This window comes from Oncorhynchus mykiss, chromosome 7 (genome assembly GCF_013265735.2).
Source record: "Oncorhynchus mykiss isolate Arlee chromosome 7, USDA_OmykA_1.1, whole genome shotgun sequence".
NCBI lineage: Eukaryota > Metazoa > Chordata > Actinopteri > Salmoniformes > Salmonidae > Oncorhynchus > Oncorhynchus mykiss.
The window spans coordinates 6,908,869-6,926,424 of record NC_048571.1 but is presented as its reverse complement, the minus strand read 5'-3'; the positions used below and the strand labels follow the sequence as shown (position 1 = coordinate 6,926,424).

Here is a 17,556-nt window from a genome sequence, read left to right as displayed (position 1 = left end):
TCTCGTTCCGACGTGCGCGTGAACGCAGAAAAAAATCGTTTCTTTCTTGGTCTTGGGTTGGTGCTCAGAGGGGAGAGAGCGCTTATGGAATTTGTGGTCACATAGTATTTCCTCGGGTAACTCGATGCGCTGGAAGGGGGAAGGCAGAAGATCCCTCCTTGCCGACAACGCATTGAGACTTCCAGAAATCTCTCCTTCTGAAGACGTTAGAAAGAGGAAAATGGCCTCTAAAGTTACAATCGATGGAGTAAGTTTTGTATAGACAGAATATATGGAACCGTTACGTGTAGCCGCCTAGTAAGCAGAGGTTGCACTGTCTACATTAACATAGAAAATGAAATGTATGTCATTTCAGCTGCAGAAACGGAGAAAGGAGGCATTGGACGACTGCCACAATATTTCTTATCATCGGGGAGTTATTTTTTTGTCGCCAGAATGGAATGGTAAATGGTGCATTTTCATGTAAACTTTCAGCAGGATTATAGCACACAAGTTGACAAGTGTTTGTGTTTACTTTATTGAAACAGCCCAGACTGTGCATTTGTCTTTCTGAACAGTTACGTCATAACCTACTGCGGAACTCTTTTCTTCTTCTCAAACAAAGCGTTTTTATGGACAATCACTGATCAGTTATTTCATCTGAAAACGGGACACAACGTCAGAAAGACGGAGGGCTACAGGCAATGCCTCTCTCACTGATCAGTTATTTCATCTGAAAACTGGACACAACGTCAGAAAGACGGAGGGCTACAGGCAATGCCTCTCTCACTGATCAGTTATTTCATCTGAAAACTGGACACAACGTCAGAAAGACGGAGGGCTACAGGCAATGCCTCTCTCACTGATCAGTTATTTCATCTGAAAACTGGACACAACGTCAGAAAGACGGAGGGCTACAGGCAATGCCTCTCTCACTGATCAGTTATTTCATCTGAAAACTGGACACAACGTCAGAAAGACGGAGGACTACAGGCAATGCCTCTCTCACTGATCTTCTTATACCCATTGTAGGTTTTTCTTTGACACTGCAAAAATGAAACAGACACTGCATCTCTGTGTGTTATGGCTGTTGCTGGTATGGAGCACAGGGGCCTCTGACAGGAGACCCCTCAAAAGGACAATCTTACGACGAACATCCCTCCAGGGGGGGATTTTTAACAGAACACAAAATGTGCTGAACTCTGACAGTATTGCTCCTTCCGCTGGTGGTATAAATGTATCCACTATGATGAGCCATCGTGACAGAATGCAGAGAGATGAGAAAGCTGAGCCTCCAAGGAGAAGGATGATGCCAAGCAGAAGAATACCCCAACAACCAAAGAAACCCATAAACCAGGTTGGCAGTGGCACATCTCAAGACAACAGTAAACAAGTGACAGGGGAGGCGGTTCAGCCTCAGTCCACACCAGCCCGCACCGTCCCCGGCAGCGCAGGCTCCCTCAACGTCCTGGCCAGCTTCGCAGGGAAGAACCGGGTCCTGGTCATCTCCGCCCCACATGACTCAGACGGTTACTATCGCCTGATGATGACCCTCCTCAAGTCGGACGTCTACTGCCAGATGGCGGAGCGGCACATGCAGATGATAGTGATGTTCCACCAGGAGGGAGAGCGAGGCGGGAAGGTGCGGCGGGTCAACGCCAAGGGACAGGTGACGGAGGAGCCCCTGGACACGGTCCTCATCCCCAGGCTGATGAACTTCCTGAAGCTGGAGGAGGGGAAGTTTGGCATGGTTCTCCTGAGGAAGACTCTCCAGGTGGAGGAGAGGTACCCGTACCCGGTCAGGCTGGAGGCTATGTACGAGGTGATGGACCAGACCCACATGCGCAAGCTGGAGAAGGCCAGGCAGAGGGGCTTCGTGCAGAGGTGCAAGGCGGCCGGTGTTGAGGGCCAGGTGGTTGAGTCTCAGGGCCAGGGGGTATTGACCACGGGGTCAGAGGTCACAGTGAACTCTACAGTGGAGAGGGTGCCAGTGAGGAAAGGGGTGCAGAGACCAGCTCAAGGACCAAAGGCTGTGACAGTTACCACAACCCGACCAACCACAAAACCAACTATGACCACAAAGGCAACCACAATTACAACAAAGCCAACCACAACCACCACAACAAAACCAACAAGAACAAAAAAAAAAAAAACTACAACCACAACAAAACCACCACCAACAACAAAAGCAACCACAACCATAACTACAGCAAAGCCAACCACAACCACCACCAGAAAAACAACCACGACCACAACAAAACCAACAACTACTACAACGACCACAAAAGTAACCACTACAACAAAATCAACCACGACCACCACCACTATAAAACCAACCACCACAACAAAACCAACAACCACAACAAAAACAACCACGACCACCACCACTATAAAACCAACCACCACAACAAAACCAACAACCACAACAAAAACAACCACGACCACCACCACTATAAAACCAACCACCACAACAAAACCAAAAACTACAACAACACGACGAACCACAACCCCCACAACAAAACCAAAAACTACAACTACACGACGAACCACAACCCCCACAAAACCCACAGTTCCGAAGCCCTTGGACCCCCAGACAACACTGCACTGGGACCTAGAGGTCCCCACCACAGACGAATCCTTCTACATCCTCTCAGAAACCCACAAAAATGGCATAGATGACGTTACAGAGTCCCACAGAGACCAATATGAAGAAGACACAACCGAGGATACCAAACATGGCCAACAAGTTGTTACCTCTCCAACTCAGCTCACTAACGACAAACCAACTGAACGAGGGGAAGAGCTGAGCAGTGAACTTAAGGTTGACTCTGATGCACAGGTGGAAACAGCTTCCCCCAAGAAGAGTAAGGTCAAGCGGCCTGTCAATGCAGAGAGGAAGAAAAAGGCTGATAAATCAGGCAAAAAGAGTAAAGCAGACAAGAAAAGGTTGAAGGCTACTAAAGACAGTGATGGAGGCTTCTATCGTGGCAGGAGACCAGGGAAGAAGGCCGCTATTAACCAGGAGAAAGAAGCAGACAACAAGAGGCCCCCCACAAAACAGCCAAACCTCTTAGTATCCTTTTTTGGTCATTTTGAGAAGAGACGACGTCTACTTGTGAGTATTCTGTTGTAGTACATAAATGTATTGATTAAATCTGATATGAAGCAGGCATATTGGTACACTAGAACAGAATATAACTAAATAGAATGGAATAGAACCGAACAGAATAGAATAGAACCGAACAGAATAGAATAGAACTGAATAGAACAGAACAGAACTGAACAGAATAGAATAGATCTGAATAGAATAGAACCGAACAGAATAGACACGTGATACAACAGTCACTTTTCTTTCCCTCCCAGGTGATCAGTACTCCAGACGAGGAGAATCCTATGTACACGCAGCAGAGAGATGAGTATCTGGAGCATGTGTGTGAATTGGGTGTCAGAAAAATCTCTCTTATCACCATCTTTGGCTCTCTGACCAATGGCACCATGAAGATGGACCATTACCAGGCTGGTAAGTCAAGTTTTGAACTTTTTGTTGCTAATTTTCAATTCTATTTTACTCTGATGACAGTGTAATACAAGTTTATGGTTACAGAGAAGGATCAGCCTCTGAAAGGCATGAAAGAAGAGGACTTCACAAACCAGCCCCTCATCAGAGCCTTGAGGAATGAGTTGGGACTGATATTTGACGACTACTATATGGTGCTGACTGACTTTGATATGAAAGTGAAGGTTGGTTGGCCTTGTTTCCCTATAAAGCTTACTGCGGTATAATTACAATGTGTTATTGTATACTGCTACTTAGTATTGTGCATCCTGGATGACCTTCTTATTTTGATGAAAGAGCGTTTAACCTTTCGGTCCTATGTCTGAGTGAAAATCCACCATATCGGTTGAGCGCTTCAATAACTCCATTTTACTGCAGTGAATTGATACAGTATCATCCGTAACACTTTTTCTGCCTAAAGATGGGTGATATGGTTTTCTGTCCCCATTCACAGCAAGAATATGAGGTGCCCATCGCCATGACAGCTGTTTTTGGCTACATAGACACATTCTCTTCTCGCATCAAGGAGATGGAACAGCAGAAGAGACAAGGAGTGGCGTGTAAGAAGGAAGACAAATCCAAATCTCTGGAGAACTTCCTCTCACGGTACTAGTGGGCTTTTGTTATTATCTAGGACGATGCAATTGCAATATAAGACTGTGTGACTGCAGTTTCAAGTCAACACAACTGACAAATACACTCGCCTAAAACTGACACTGACATCCTGTGTGCTCCTGGTCGAACATGTATGCAAATAAAGAAAGAAATGCATTTGTAACCTTTTTGTTCTTCTGAAATGCTTGTGGAACTTTGTTTGTATATATTTGATGTCATTGTTTGTTCTGTGTTTATATTTCTCTAGGTTCCGCTGGAGACGCAGGCTGTTTGTGATCTCCTCCTCTGACGACGAGGAATGGGCCTATCAGCAGCAGCTCTACGCCCTGACTAGCCAGGCCTGCAATCTGGGTGAGTAGTGATGTCACGCTGTTGTCTCAGGCCTGTACGTTTTGATGATTTCACTGGGGCCCTTAAGTGTTTGTCTTGGCTACTTCACTCCCATCTGTGGAGATGTTCAGAATGTGTGGCCACACTTTGGTCAACTAGGGTGACAGGTAGCGTAGCGGTTAAAGTGTTGGGCCAGTAACTGAAAGGTTGCTGGTTCGAATACCTGAGCCGACAAGGTAAAAAATCTGCCAATGTGCTCTTGAGCAAGGCTCTTAACCCTAATTTACTCCAGGGGTGCTGTACTACTATGTCTGACCCTGTAAAACAACACATTTCACTGCTCCTATCTGGTGTATGTGACAATAAAACATTATCAAAATATGTTTTGCTTGTTACGTTCAAGAGCAGACATATTTCCTGAATAACTCACCAGCTCACTCAGATCCTCAAGCTTATAGAGATAGTGCAGGGAGGGTTACCTCTCAAATACCACTCCTGAAACACACTGTCCTCATCCCTTGTTGTTACTGTCTGTCACTGTTGGTCCAACGAGCCATGCCGTACAAGCATCAGGATATATCTTTTCAGAGTTCAAATGAACTACGAACATAACTATTAACAGAAGATAATCTCATGGGATGTCAACTTATTTGTAGCTTGCAGAGTCTGTCACAATTAGTTTTAACTGTTGTGAAATATGTAACATACTGCATTAGCTATGCAAACAAACAAAAGGGATTTTTTGGCGTTTAGCTGTAACATGCCTGAATTGTTTAGGTTAGAAAATAGACACCACTCTAAAGCTGGGTTACGATAGAGGTCTCTTGAGACTCGCCAAAATGTTTGGTATTTGGTTTTGAGCCTGTTGTAGACAATGTGGTCAACTAACTACTCATGTTGGTCTCGTACTGATGAAAAACTGGGTTCTTAGTTTGGGAGGACAGGCTATTGTTTAGCTGCCAACACAGTCTTTATGTGGAGGACATTAATAGTACTGGGATGAAAGATTTGCAAATTAGAAACATTTGTAATTTGGGGAAAGGAATCTAGCGAGCACAGTGAAACGAATTACACAAGACCGTTGAGCTTCAGTTGTATGCATGTCTTTAGTACTTCTACTGGGAAATGTTTCATGGACTCAGTTTGGCCACACTCTTAGACAGAGAGAGAGGTCATTCTGTGTAGTATAATACTGTACCCTCCATTCTGTGTAGTATAATACTGTACCCTCCATTCTGTGTAGTATAATACTGTACCCTCCATTCTGTGTAGTATTATACTGTACCCTCCATTCTGTGTAGTATTATACTGTACCCTCCATTCTGTGTAGAATAACACTGTACCCTCCATTCTGTGTAGTATAATACTGTACCCTCCATTCTGTGTAGTATAATACTGTACCCTCCATTCTGTGTAGTATAATACTGTACCCTCCATTCTACTACCCTGTATAGTATTATACTGTACCCTCCATTCTGTGTAGTATAATACTGTACCCTCCATTCTGTGTAGTATAATACTGTACCCTCCATTCTGTATAGTATTATACTGTACCCTCCATTCTGTGTAGTATAATACTGTACCCTCCATTCTACTTCCCTGAATAGTATTATTTGGGCTCCTTAGTGGCGCAGCGGTTTAAAGTTCTGCATCTCGAGGCGTCACTACAGACACTGGTTCAATTCCAGGCTGTATCACAACCGGCCGTGATTGGGAGTCCCATAGGGCGGCACATAATTGGCCCAGTGTCGTCCGGGTTTGGCCGGGGGTTGGCTGTCATTGTAAATAAGAATTTGTTCTGAGCTGACTTGCCTAGTTAAATTAAAACCACTGCTTACACCTGTATCCATACCTTCACATGTACTAGATATCTTTGGGAAGGCGCTAGGGCTTTGTTTGAAAGGGGTTTTATATTAGGCGTAAGAGGTGCAGTGGTGTAATGTGAAATTACGTGTTTTCACCTGACTCTACTCAGGCCTGCGCCACTTGTCTGTGCTGAAGCTGATTGGGAAGGACATGGAGGATATGGGCGGGACCCTTGAGCTATACCCAATCAACGGTAAGAAACAGTTACTGTTACCATATTGGTGGGAAAATCCTGAGCTTATTTAACCGAAGATTTGATTTAGGTTTAAGTCTTCTTCTTCCATTCTTCTTCTAAACATTGTTGTTCTTAATGTATGAAATCAATTCAAGTTAACCCCTCAACCCTGCCTGTGTCACAGGGACTGCCACTGTGGAACGTGAGGACGTTTCTCCCTCTCTGGTGCAGGACATCAGGAACTACTTCCAGATCAGCCCAGAGTACTTCTCTATGCTGCTGGTGGGGAAAGACGGCAACGTCAAGTCCTGGTACCCGTCTCCCATGTGGTCCATGTCCATCATATATGACCTGGTTGACTCCATGCAGCTCCGCAGACAGGAGATGGCTATCCAGCAGTCCCTTGGCATGCGCTGTCCTGAGGATGAGTATGGGGGCTACGGTCATGACAGAGACCCGGATGGTTACCACCGTGGATATGGTTACTAAAGGATTGAGAATAGGATGTTCCCCTTAGGATGTGTTCGATTTTCTATTGAGGCCTGGTTGTGGCCTTCTCCCATGAACTATATGAAGCCATTGTATGAATGGCATTTCATGAAAGCTTTTTTTTAGCATTTTGATAACTGTGACGTTGTTTTATAAGAATGGACTTTTCTATAATAGATTATGAAAATGTAGCATACTTTTTCTTCCATATATTTTTGAATGTGATTTGTTTCACAGGGAGAATGGAGATTTCAGATTAAAAACATTTGGCAATTGCCTTTTATGTTGTGCATATATTTGTTATCTTGTATGGAGATATACCGGTAACTGCCCAAATAAAGGAAACACTTGAGTGAATGAGGGATACAAAGTGTATTGAAAGCAGGTGCTTCCACACAGGTGTGGGTCCTGAGTTAATTAAGCAATTAACATCCCATCATGCTTACAGTCATCAATCAGATGTCACAAATTGCTTATACAGAAACTCAGCCTAAAGCCCCAAAAAGCAGGCAATGCAGATGTGGAAGCCCGGTGGCTAGGAAAAACTCCCCAGAAAGGCAGGAACCTAGGAAGAAACCTAGTGCGAAGCCGGGCTCTGAGGGGTGGCCAGTCCCCTTCTGGCTGGAGATTATAAGAGTACAATTAAGGCCAGATCGTTCTTCAACCCCCACCCACTTTGCCAAAGCAGAGCCCCCACACCACCAGAGAGATAACAACCGACCACCAAATATAGCCCACGAAGATCTCCCCCAGTAATAGGGTGAGAGGCTTAGAATCCAGTGGAGAGAGGGGTGCCAGCCAGTCAGAGACAGCAAGGGGCTTTCCTCACTCCAGAGCCTTTCTGTTCACCTTCACACTCCTGGGCCAGACTACACTCAATCACAGGACCTACTGAAGAGATGAGTCTTCAGTAAAGACTTAAAGGTTGAGACCGAGTCTGCATCTTTCACATGGATCGGCAGACCATCCCATAAAAATGGAGCTCTATAGGAGCTGTTTGCTTAGAAATTATAGGGACAATAAGGAGGCCTGCATCTTGTGACTGTACATGTAGGTTTGTACCGCAGGATCAAATCGGAGAGATGGGTAGGAGCAAGTCTATGTAATGCTTTGTATGTTAGCAGGAAAACCTTGAAATCAGCCCAAGCCTTAACAGAGACCAACACTGGAGTAATATGATCAAGTGTTTTGGTTCTAGTCAAGATTCTAGAAGACGTATTTATCACTAGCAGACTTATTTATTTAGTTCTTTATCCAGGTAGCTGGAGAGTAGAGCATTTCAGTAGTCTAATCTTGAAGTAACAAAAACATGGATTAGCTGTTCTTTATGATTTTTTGACAAAATGTTTTGCACTGATAGAAAGATGGAAAAAAAGCCATTTTAAAATATTGTTGATAAGGGTCCAGAGTAATGCAGAGGTCCTTCACAGTTTTATTTTAGATGACTGTACAACCACTGAGATGAATTGTCAGATCAAACAGCATATCTCTTTGTTTCTTTGGACCTAGATCCAGCATCACTGTTTTGTCTGAGTTTAAAAGTAAAACAATGAGTCAAAAATAATAATAAAATAATTAATTAAAATAATTAATCATCTACTTCCTTATGTCTGAAACACAGGCTTCCAGGGTATGCAATTTTGGGGCTTCACCATGTTTCATTGAAATGTACAGCTGTGTGTCGTCTGCATAGCAGTGACAGTTGACATTGTGTTTCCAAATGACATCACCAAGAGGCAGCATAGTGAAAACAATAGTGGTCCTAAATTTGAACCTTGAGGAATACCGAAGCTTAACATTGATTTGTCAGAGGACAAACCGTCCACAGAGACTAACTGATATCTTTCCGACAGATAAGATCTAAACCAGGCATGAACTTGTCCGCGTAGACCAATTTGGGTTTCCAATCTCTCCAAAAGAATGTGGTGATTGATGGTATCAAAAGCAGCACTAGGGTAGGGTAGCCTAGTGGTTAGAGCGTTGGACTAGTAACCGGAAGGTTGCGAGTTCAAACCCCCGAGCTGACAAGGTACAAATCTGTCGTTCTGCCCCTGAACAGGCAGTTAACCCACTGTTCCCAGGCTGTCATTGAAAATAAGAATTTGTTCTTAACTGACTTGCCTGGTTAAATAAAGGTAAAATAAAAATAAAATAAAAAAGTCTAGGGACATGAGGACAGACACAGAGCCTTGGTCTGATGCCATTAAAATGTAATTTACCACCTTCACAAGTGTGGTCTCAGTACTTGGATAGGGTCTAAAACCAGATTGGAGCATTTCGTATACATTATTTGTCATCAGGAAGAAAGTGAGTTGATGAGAAACAGCTTTTTTCCTAAATAATTGAGAGGAATGGGAGATTGGATATAGGCCAATAATTCTTTCCATTTTTCAGGTCAAGGTTTGGCTTTTTCAGGAGAGGCTTTATTACTTCCACTTTTAGTGAGTTTGGTTCAAATCAGGAGGATAGGGAGCCATTTATTATGTTCAACATAGGAAGGTGAAGCACAGGAAGTAGCTCTTTCTGTAGTTTAGTTGGAATAGGGTCCATTAGACAGCTGGAAGGTTTGGAGGCCATGACTATTTTCTTGAACGTGTCGAGATATACAGGATAAAAACACTTGAGTGTCTCCATTGATCCGAGGTCCTGGCAGTTCTGTGCAGACTCATTATAACTGAGTTTTGGAGAAATACGCATATTCAAACAGGAGTCTGTAATTAGCTTTCTAATGATCATGATCTTTTCATCAAAGAAGTTAATGAATTCATCACTGCTGAAGTAAAGGCCATCCTCACTTGGGGAATGCTGCTTTTTAGTTAGCTTTGCAACAGTATCAGAAATCTATTTTGAATCGTGTTTTATTCTCCTCAGGTTGTGAAGGTAGGTTGAACGAGCAGCATTATAGGCTTTTTCATATTGCACGGTACTGTCTTTCAAAGCTCGTTGGAAGACTCCCAATTTGGTGGAGATTTGGTCACTCGTGTAACCAGGAGGAGAGGCCTCATTTAACCCAGTATATTCATCAGTCTTGAGCCATGTTTCAGTCAGGCCAATCACATAAAGTTTATGATCAGTGATTAGTTAATTGCCTATGACTGCCTTGGAAGTGAGGGATCTAACATTAAGTAGTCCTATTTTGAGATATGAGCACAGGCGGCACCTTAATTGGGGAGAAGGGGCTCATATTAATGGCTATGAGCCCGGAACGGAGGAAATGGAATGGTATCGAACACATAAAACACATTTCCATGTGTTTGATACCATTCCAGCCATTACTATGAGCCGTTGTGGAGTATTATCACAATATCTTTCAATAACAACAGGAATGGAGGAGGTCTTTATTCCAGTGAGATTGCTAATGCGAACAAAGCCATGTTTAGTTTTGCCATACCTAGATCGAGGCACAGTCAGGGTCTGAATGGGAAAAACTGAGCTGACTACACTAAGCTGGCAGGCTGGCTGACAGACAACTGCCTGGCCTGCACCCTATCTCATTGTGGAGCTAGAGGAGTTTGAGCCCTGTCTATGTTTATAGGGAAGATGAGAGCACCCTTCCAGCTAAGATAGTCTGTCACTCCTGAGCATGCCAGGCTTGGTCCTGTTGTGTGCGAGTCCCAGAAAGAGGGCCAGTTATCTACAAATATATTTTGGGAGGGACAGAAAATAGTGTTCAACCAGCGATTGAATTGTGCGAGTCTGCTGTAGAGCTCAACACTCCCCTGTATACAAATTCCCAGTTTCCATGGCTTGAAGAAGAGATCTAAGTGGCTTTGAAATAGAGGGCTCAAAAGAGCAGAGGGGGTTTAAACGGTTGTGTGTTTCTCAGTCATCAGATCTCAACCCAATTGAACACTTATGAGAGATTCTGGATCAGCGTTAAAAACCATCAACAAAACGCCAAATTATGGAATTTCTTGTGGAGGAATAGTGTCACATCCCTCCAATAGAGTAACAGATACTTGAAGAATCTATGGCATGGCACATTGAAGCTGTTCTGGAGGCTCGTGTTCCCTATATTGGTGTTTCCTTCATTTTGGCAGTTACCTGTATGTATTCTGAATAAAGGTCTTATTCCAGATTGAAGAACTCAAATGTATTTAACTTTCCCTTGGGGCCTGGGCCAGTCATGATCGGGCAACCCTTGAGCCGTCCAGACAAATCTCTCGAGACTTTAACAGCGGAAGGGGATTCTCAAATGACAAGTCATGTGATCTGTTGCTGACAAAAAAAACAACTGAAACCGACGGTCTTTCGGCATTTGAAGACTCACACATCTGTCGGGGATCGATCTGATAGCTAACATGCAGAACGCCATTAATTCCGTAAAAGGCACGGCCCTTGGTGTAGCCGAGTTTTTTACTCCAGTGCTGAAGGTAAGCTATATTAGCTGTATCGCTAGCTACTGTAGATTGCTATCACTCAGCAGTGATGTGTAAGATGCTAACATGCTAGCATACTTTATCGGGAAGTCTTCTCAAGTGCTCTCAACATGTATTATGTAGCTACAATTCGTTGTTTACAGTCCTATTGCAGTGTATAATCTCGGTTTATGAAATATTTAGAGGGTTCATGGCGTTGATGACTGTCTTGTCAATGTAGCTAACGTTCGCATGATTTCAGTTATCACATTTGAGAAATGTGACAGTCAATGTTTAAGCAATTAAGAATGGAATGTCTAACCTCTGTAATGAAATTGTTTGCAGGCAGTCACACACGTTAAATATACCAAACTGCCAACTCAACAATAACATTACTTCATTATTTTGTCTGATAGGAATCCAAATTCAAAGAGACAGGAGTTATCACTCCAGAAGAGGTGAGGAAGTTGTATTTGGTATCATTTGTAACTGAGTCACGTAGAAACCCCAACAAGTCACACGTATGTAGGCTTTCATCATTTGGGAAAATAAGTGCAACTGAAAGCGATTTGGAGAAGTAGGTCACAATTCCAAAAAACTCCTTTCCCCCAACCCACAGAGTAATTGTCATCTGACTGAACTATTACAACTTCCTATTAAATCTCTATTTTCTCTCCATTAGTTTGTAGCTGCTGGAGATCACCTTGTTCATCACTGCCCCACATGGAAATGGTGAGTGTCCATTGGAGTAAGATTGATACTCAATATTGTACACGCTACCCCAGGACATGGGTTGGCTCCATCCAAGTCAATTCTGAAATTGAATTACACTCTTATGAAGAAATGCCCATGTTCCGATGTTCAACTAACAGGAATTGAAATGGACTTTATCGCACCTCTAATATGATATTGTAGTCAGCTAAATTGCACTTAATTTCTCCAATCTAATTCATCTGATATGAGCATGTAATTATTATGGATGGATGTTATGCTGTCTCCAAATATAGCATCAAATACAGTATGATGTTTTGACAGCACAGTAGTCCCAGATGTCACATCATGTTTATTCCATCCAGGGTGTCTGGGGAAGAGGAGAAGGTGAAGCCGTATTTACCCAAGGATAAGCAGTTCCTATTGACTCGCAATGGTAAGAACTGTGTGAACTCAAATCAAATGTTATTGGTCACATACACATGGTTAGCAGATGTTATTGGTCACATACACATGGTTAGCAGATGTTATTGGTCACATACACATGGTTAGCAGATGTTATTGGTCACATACACATGGTTAGCAGATGTTATTGGTCACATACACATGGTTAGCAGATGTTATTGGTCACATACACATGGTTAGCAGATGTTATTGGTCACATACACATGGTTAGCAGATGTTATTGCGAGTGTAGCGAAATGCTTGTGCTTCTAGTTCCGACAGTGCAGCAATAACATGTAGTTGAACAATTCAACAACTACCTAATGCACACAAATCTAAGTAAAGGAATGGAATAAGAATATATAGGTATAAATGAATGGATGAGCATTGACCGAGCGGCATAGGCAAGATGCAATAAACGGTGTAAAATACAGTTTATACATATGAGATGAGTAATGCAAGATATGTAAACATTATTTAAGTGTCATTATTAAAGTGACTAGTGATCCATGGGTGGCAGGGTAGCCTAGTGGTTAGAGCGTTGGACTAGTAACCGCCGAGCTGACAAGGTACAAATCTGTCGTTCTGCCCCTGAACAGGCAGTTAACCCACTGTTCCTAGGCCGTCATTGAAAATAAGAATGTGTTCTTAACTGACTTGCCTAGTTAAATAAAGGAAAAATTAAAGTGGCGCTTTCTCTACAATACTGTTACTTGTCCTTATTGTTGCTGTAGTAGTGTATATTTTGTGTGTGTGTGTCTACAGTTCCCTGCTATAAGCGCTGTAAACAGATGGAGTATTGTGATGAACTGGAAGCCATCATAGAGGAGGATGACGGAGATGGAGGATGGGTCGACACCTACCACAACTCAGGTTGGACACTTTAGACACTGACAATGGTTCATTTTCTTGGGTATTTTATCAGGAATACATTATAAATAAAGTTAGCTTTTGGGTTTGTTTCTCAAGGAATGTTATATTTCAAATTGATATTTTAGGTATAGGGGGAGTTACAGAAGCTGTACGAGAAATCTCATTGGACAACAAGGTAAATATGATGGACCATTTAGGTTTTGTTATTGAACCCTAGTAATCTGCATTGCTAATGAATGTTTCAAACTAACAACCTTAGATTAATACCATTGCAGACGTCTTAAAATAGTTGTATTCCTTTGTTTTGAAAGGACATGAACATGAATGTGAAGTCTGGTGCTTGTGGGAACGGAGATGATGATGATGATGATGATGAAGACGAGGCAGCAGATATGGAAGGTGTCTACTCTCTACTCCTCAAGGAATATTCCAAAGACTTGTATAACTAAACCAAGATAGACCATAGCCCTTTGTTTCAAACGGGAACAAATTAGTCATAGTGGGCAGAGGCCAGCACGAGCTAGCGAGGTCCTAATTGGTGCGTTCTAGCACACATGTGCATATTTCCATTAGGGAACACCTACTCTTGAAGTGCGTTTGTGCAATAACTCAACTCGCCTTTGCACTCCTAAACAACACCATTTTTAAACTTTGGCAACGGGTAAAGTATACAAAACTTACTTGATTATGTTTGTAGCATATTTTAGTTTTGGGGACAGAAAATTGAATTGAGATCAAATGTTTAATCGATGAGAAATTAGCAGAATGTCGGCCAAAATCCATCTTGTTCCGTCTTCTCCCACTCCCGGCCGTTGGGCTTCCTTTCACTACCATATTTGGTAGTATGTGGAAACTCCAAGCGGATGCTTCACATTTCTACGTCCGGTGAAATATCTGTGTCATTGTTCTGTGGTTATACTTCACTAGTTGTGATGTTTGTTTTGTCCTATTCTTTTTGTATTTTTAACCCCCGCCCCCGCAGGAGGCCTTTTGGTAGGCCGTCATTGTAAATAAGAATTTGTTCTTAACTGACTTTCATAGTTAATTAAGTAATGTAATGGTTCAGTTTGTCTTGTTCTGTTCTTTCAGAGTATGAGGAGAGTGGACTACTGGAAACAGATGAGGTCAGAAGTTCACAGTATTGTTGTAACTTTTATTGTACATTGCTTCCGTTTCCAGGAAGTGTCTCTATTCCCCATTTTTCACTTCAGTTTTTTTTTCTTTCCCATATGTCTCTAGGCCACCCTGGACACCAGTAAAATGGTGGACTTGTCTAAATCCAAAACGGGAGAAGCTGGGAGCGATGACATCCTGCAGACTCGAACCTATGACCTCTACATCACATATGACAAATACTATCAGACTCCTCGACTCTGGCTGTTTGGATACGATGAGGTAACACACTTACTGTACATTGACTCTGTACCGGTACCCCCTGTATATAGCCTTGCTACTGTTATTTTATTGTTGCTCCTTAATTATTTATTTTATTTTTTACTTCAGTTTATTTTAGTAATTACTTTAACACATATTTTTCTTAACTGCATTGTTGGTTAAGGGCTTGTAAGTAAGCATTCACTAAGGTCTACACCTGTTGTATTCAGCGCATGTGACATTAAAATGTATTTGATTTGTAACCTAGCTCTCAGCAGTACAGAGTCAGCTTAGTGTAACTGGGTTTCTTGGGTAGACCAAAAAGTGCATCCCATGTGCACAGTAACAAAACATGTTGGCATTTAGATGCTGCTGTGTGTCCTTTTGGATTGCATTGTGAATATTACTGAGGATGTAAATCCCAAGATGCGTTCTTACAGCTGAGGAAGAACGATGTCTTTGACTTACCTGGGAAACTGAGATCCTGGGTTCTACGTTCTGTTTACCATTTCCCCTCTCACTCCTACAGGACAGACAGCCCCTGACAGTGGATCAGATGTATGAAGACATCAGCCAGGATCATGTGAAGAAAACCGTCACCATCGAAAATCACCCCCACCTACCACCCCCAGCCATGTGCTCCGTGCATCCCTGCAGGTAAAAGCAAGAGATCATGAACATGCTTTCATTGACTCAAAGTCGGAGGAGTGCTGATCTAGGATCAGGTCCCCCTTTCTATTCATTATAATCTAAAACTGATCCCACATCAGAACTCCTATTCTGAAAAACGTTGAGTACGGGCCCTGATCCGACTGTAATACTCATCGAGGGAGCGCTTATGGTCCTGTAAACTAATGTTGGCACTTCCTGTTTTCCAGACATGCTGAAGTGATGAAAAGGATCATTGAGACGGTGGCAGAAGGGGGAGGAGAGCTTGGAGTTCATATGCATCCTTTAAGTGAATTGTCGGCTCAGCTGAAGTCAAGTGTTTTTAATGCAGCTTGGGGATTTAAGTGTATGTATCATTATGTAAGAGGGGCTATGTGATCTATGGAAAATAATGACTGACTTAGTTTCCACGGAGTTGTGTTAATTTCCAGGGAACGAGTTGATTATTCCTTTCATACCATGACTATAATTTAACAAATGTGCTGCTTGAAATGTTTTCAACATCCACTGATGTAGCTAGCAAGTTTACTAGATAACTACAGTAGTTGCCTTGGTAACCAAACAAAGAAACCGTCAGTCGTAGCTTGCTGTTATGAAAAATCTAATTCAATGTTTTCAATTCGACTTTTGCTTTCAAACGCAGCTCAAACACGGTAGAATTCAATGGCTATAGTTGAATTCTAACGTGCTGATATACTGTGCTTTATAGTGAAAGGAGTTTTCAAAAATGCCATGGTATAATTCAATGTAACCCAAGCTAAGATGAGTTGTAAATAGAAGTGATCTTGCTAATACTGTTTCTCTTCCATTCTTGCCTACACATTATTCCTTAACTTCATGTTTCAGGTATCTGTTGATTTTCTTGAAGTTTGTCCAGGCCGTCATCCCCACGATAGAATACGACTACACAAGGCACTTCACCATGTAGCTCCATCCTACAGAGGTGTAGGCTACTCTTGCAAACATCTTTGAGTGTAGGAGGAATCTGTCTTCTGGCTGGCAGCGTTAGTGGGGTATGGAATGTTATCTCTGGGAATGACTCTTGGAATATTCTGGGTACTCTCACCCTCTTGGCGTGGGAATAGGTTCAATCGCTGAGGGGTTGATGGGTGTGTACAGATGTTGGTAATGCTGTAATCCCAATGATGTAATGGCTTTATGTGGTGACCGATCTCGCAGTGTTTTTGTCTGGAAGATTCTCACTCTGTACTTGGCAAATGCTCTGCCATTAACAACCATTCAAAGATAACTATATTTATTTTACATTAATTCACTGACAGACAGGCTTTCAAGTTTTCTCCATTTTGTTTTCATAACCACACCTTCTTTTTTTTACCATAGTAATGGTGCCACTAATGTCCTCTCAAATGTTACCAGTTAAATGTCGTTGAAAGAAATCTAACAAATGTTTTGTCCACATTATAGCTTTTTCAGTGTGATGCACTGTGCTGGACTAATGTTTGGACCTCTTTACTGTTTCAGACCCATGCCAGTTTGTCTTAATGGTAAAGTGTACATGGTCTTTTGGGCCCAGGACCATTGTTGGTTCCTGTAAGTGGGGTCGGTGTTTTCTTTGCCCAGCTCTTCTTTTTTTTCACATTTCTTTTTTTGACCCTGTTCCTAGTTCCACTGTCTTGTCCTGTAGAGATGACGTCATGATTGTGTCGTATGAATATGTGAGCGTTACCATTTTGTGTGATGACGCGCAATGCTACCTGTATCACCAGATTATTCAAAGACACCGTATATCAGGAGTTTGACTGCGTCTTCTCTAATATAGAAAGATGTCAGTTCTGCACAGTGCATTAATTGTTAACTATAGTACTCTTCTCTTAACAGTATGTATAACTCACTCATTAATGCTGAAATATTGACTGTAAAATGTCTGAGTAACTGACTCCAGAGTACTTGATCTTTTCCTGAGAATCAGCTGGACAGGTGTTGTGGCCCTTTATCTGTTGATCCTATAGACTCCTTATGTAACAGCTCAGTCTTAACACACTGAACATGTTAAAGTAATGTACATTTATAGCAATAAAAATCCCCAATATCATATGATGGATTGTATACATTATGCTGTTATAAACGACCTACCACATTATAAAGCACATATGGCA

At 42.3% G+C, this 17,556-nt stretch overlaps 2 protein-coding genes across 6 annotated transcripts; both read left to right on the top strand.

Moving 5' to 3' along the window:
* On the top strand, positions 1-7,293 carry LOC110495614 (coiled-coil domain-containing protein 80). 4 transcript variants are annotated; one of them, XM_036982296.1, is made up of 10 exons: positions 1-247; positions 356-443; positions 1,012-2,381; positions 2,490-3,094; positions 3,343-3,499; positions 3,584-3,720; positions 3,990-4,141; positions 4,398-4,501; positions 6,456-6,539; positions 6,706-7,293. In XM_036982296.1, exons 2-10 carry the CDS (start codon positions 436-438, stop codon positions 7,008-7,010), a joined length of 2,922 nt encoding a protein of 973 aa, XP_036838191.1. In that variant the 5' UTR covers positions 1-247; positions 356-435; the 3' UTR covers positions 7,011-7,293. The 4 variants fall into 4 exon arrangements, with proteins under 4 accessions (XP_036838191.1, XP_036838190.1, XP_036838189.1 ...); XM_036982295.1 differs by having other exon boundaries at positions 1-443; positions 1,012-2,312; positions 2,484-3,094; XM_036982294.1 differs by having other exon boundaries at positions 1-443; positions 1,012-2,318.
* A 3,905-nt stretch (positions 7,294-11,198) lies between these two features.
* LOC110495621 (ubiquitin-like-conjugating enzyme ATG3) lies at positions 11,199-17,547 on the top strand. 2 transcript variants are annotated; one of them, XM_036982292.1, is made up of 12 exons: positions 11,199-11,383; positions 11,785-11,826; positions 12,051-12,100; positions 12,445-12,515; positions 13,289-13,396; positions 13,522-13,571; positions 13,708-13,795; positions 14,486-14,520; positions 14,636-14,791; positions 15,300-15,427; positions 15,649-15,785; positions 16,286-17,547. In XM_036982292.1, the coding sequence occupies exons 1-12, from the start codon at positions 11,312-11,314 to the stop codon at positions 16,294-16,296; spliced, it is 948 nt and encodes a 315-aa protein (XP_036838187.1). In that variant the 5' UTR covers positions 11,199-11,311; the 3' UTR covers positions 16,297-17,547. The 2 variants fall into 2 exon arrangements, with proteins under 2 accessions (XP_036838187.1, XP_021426630.2); XM_021570955.2 differs by having other exon boundaries at positions 11,202-11,383; positions 15,649-15,717.
* Positions 17,548-17,556: the final 9 nt, after the last annotated feature.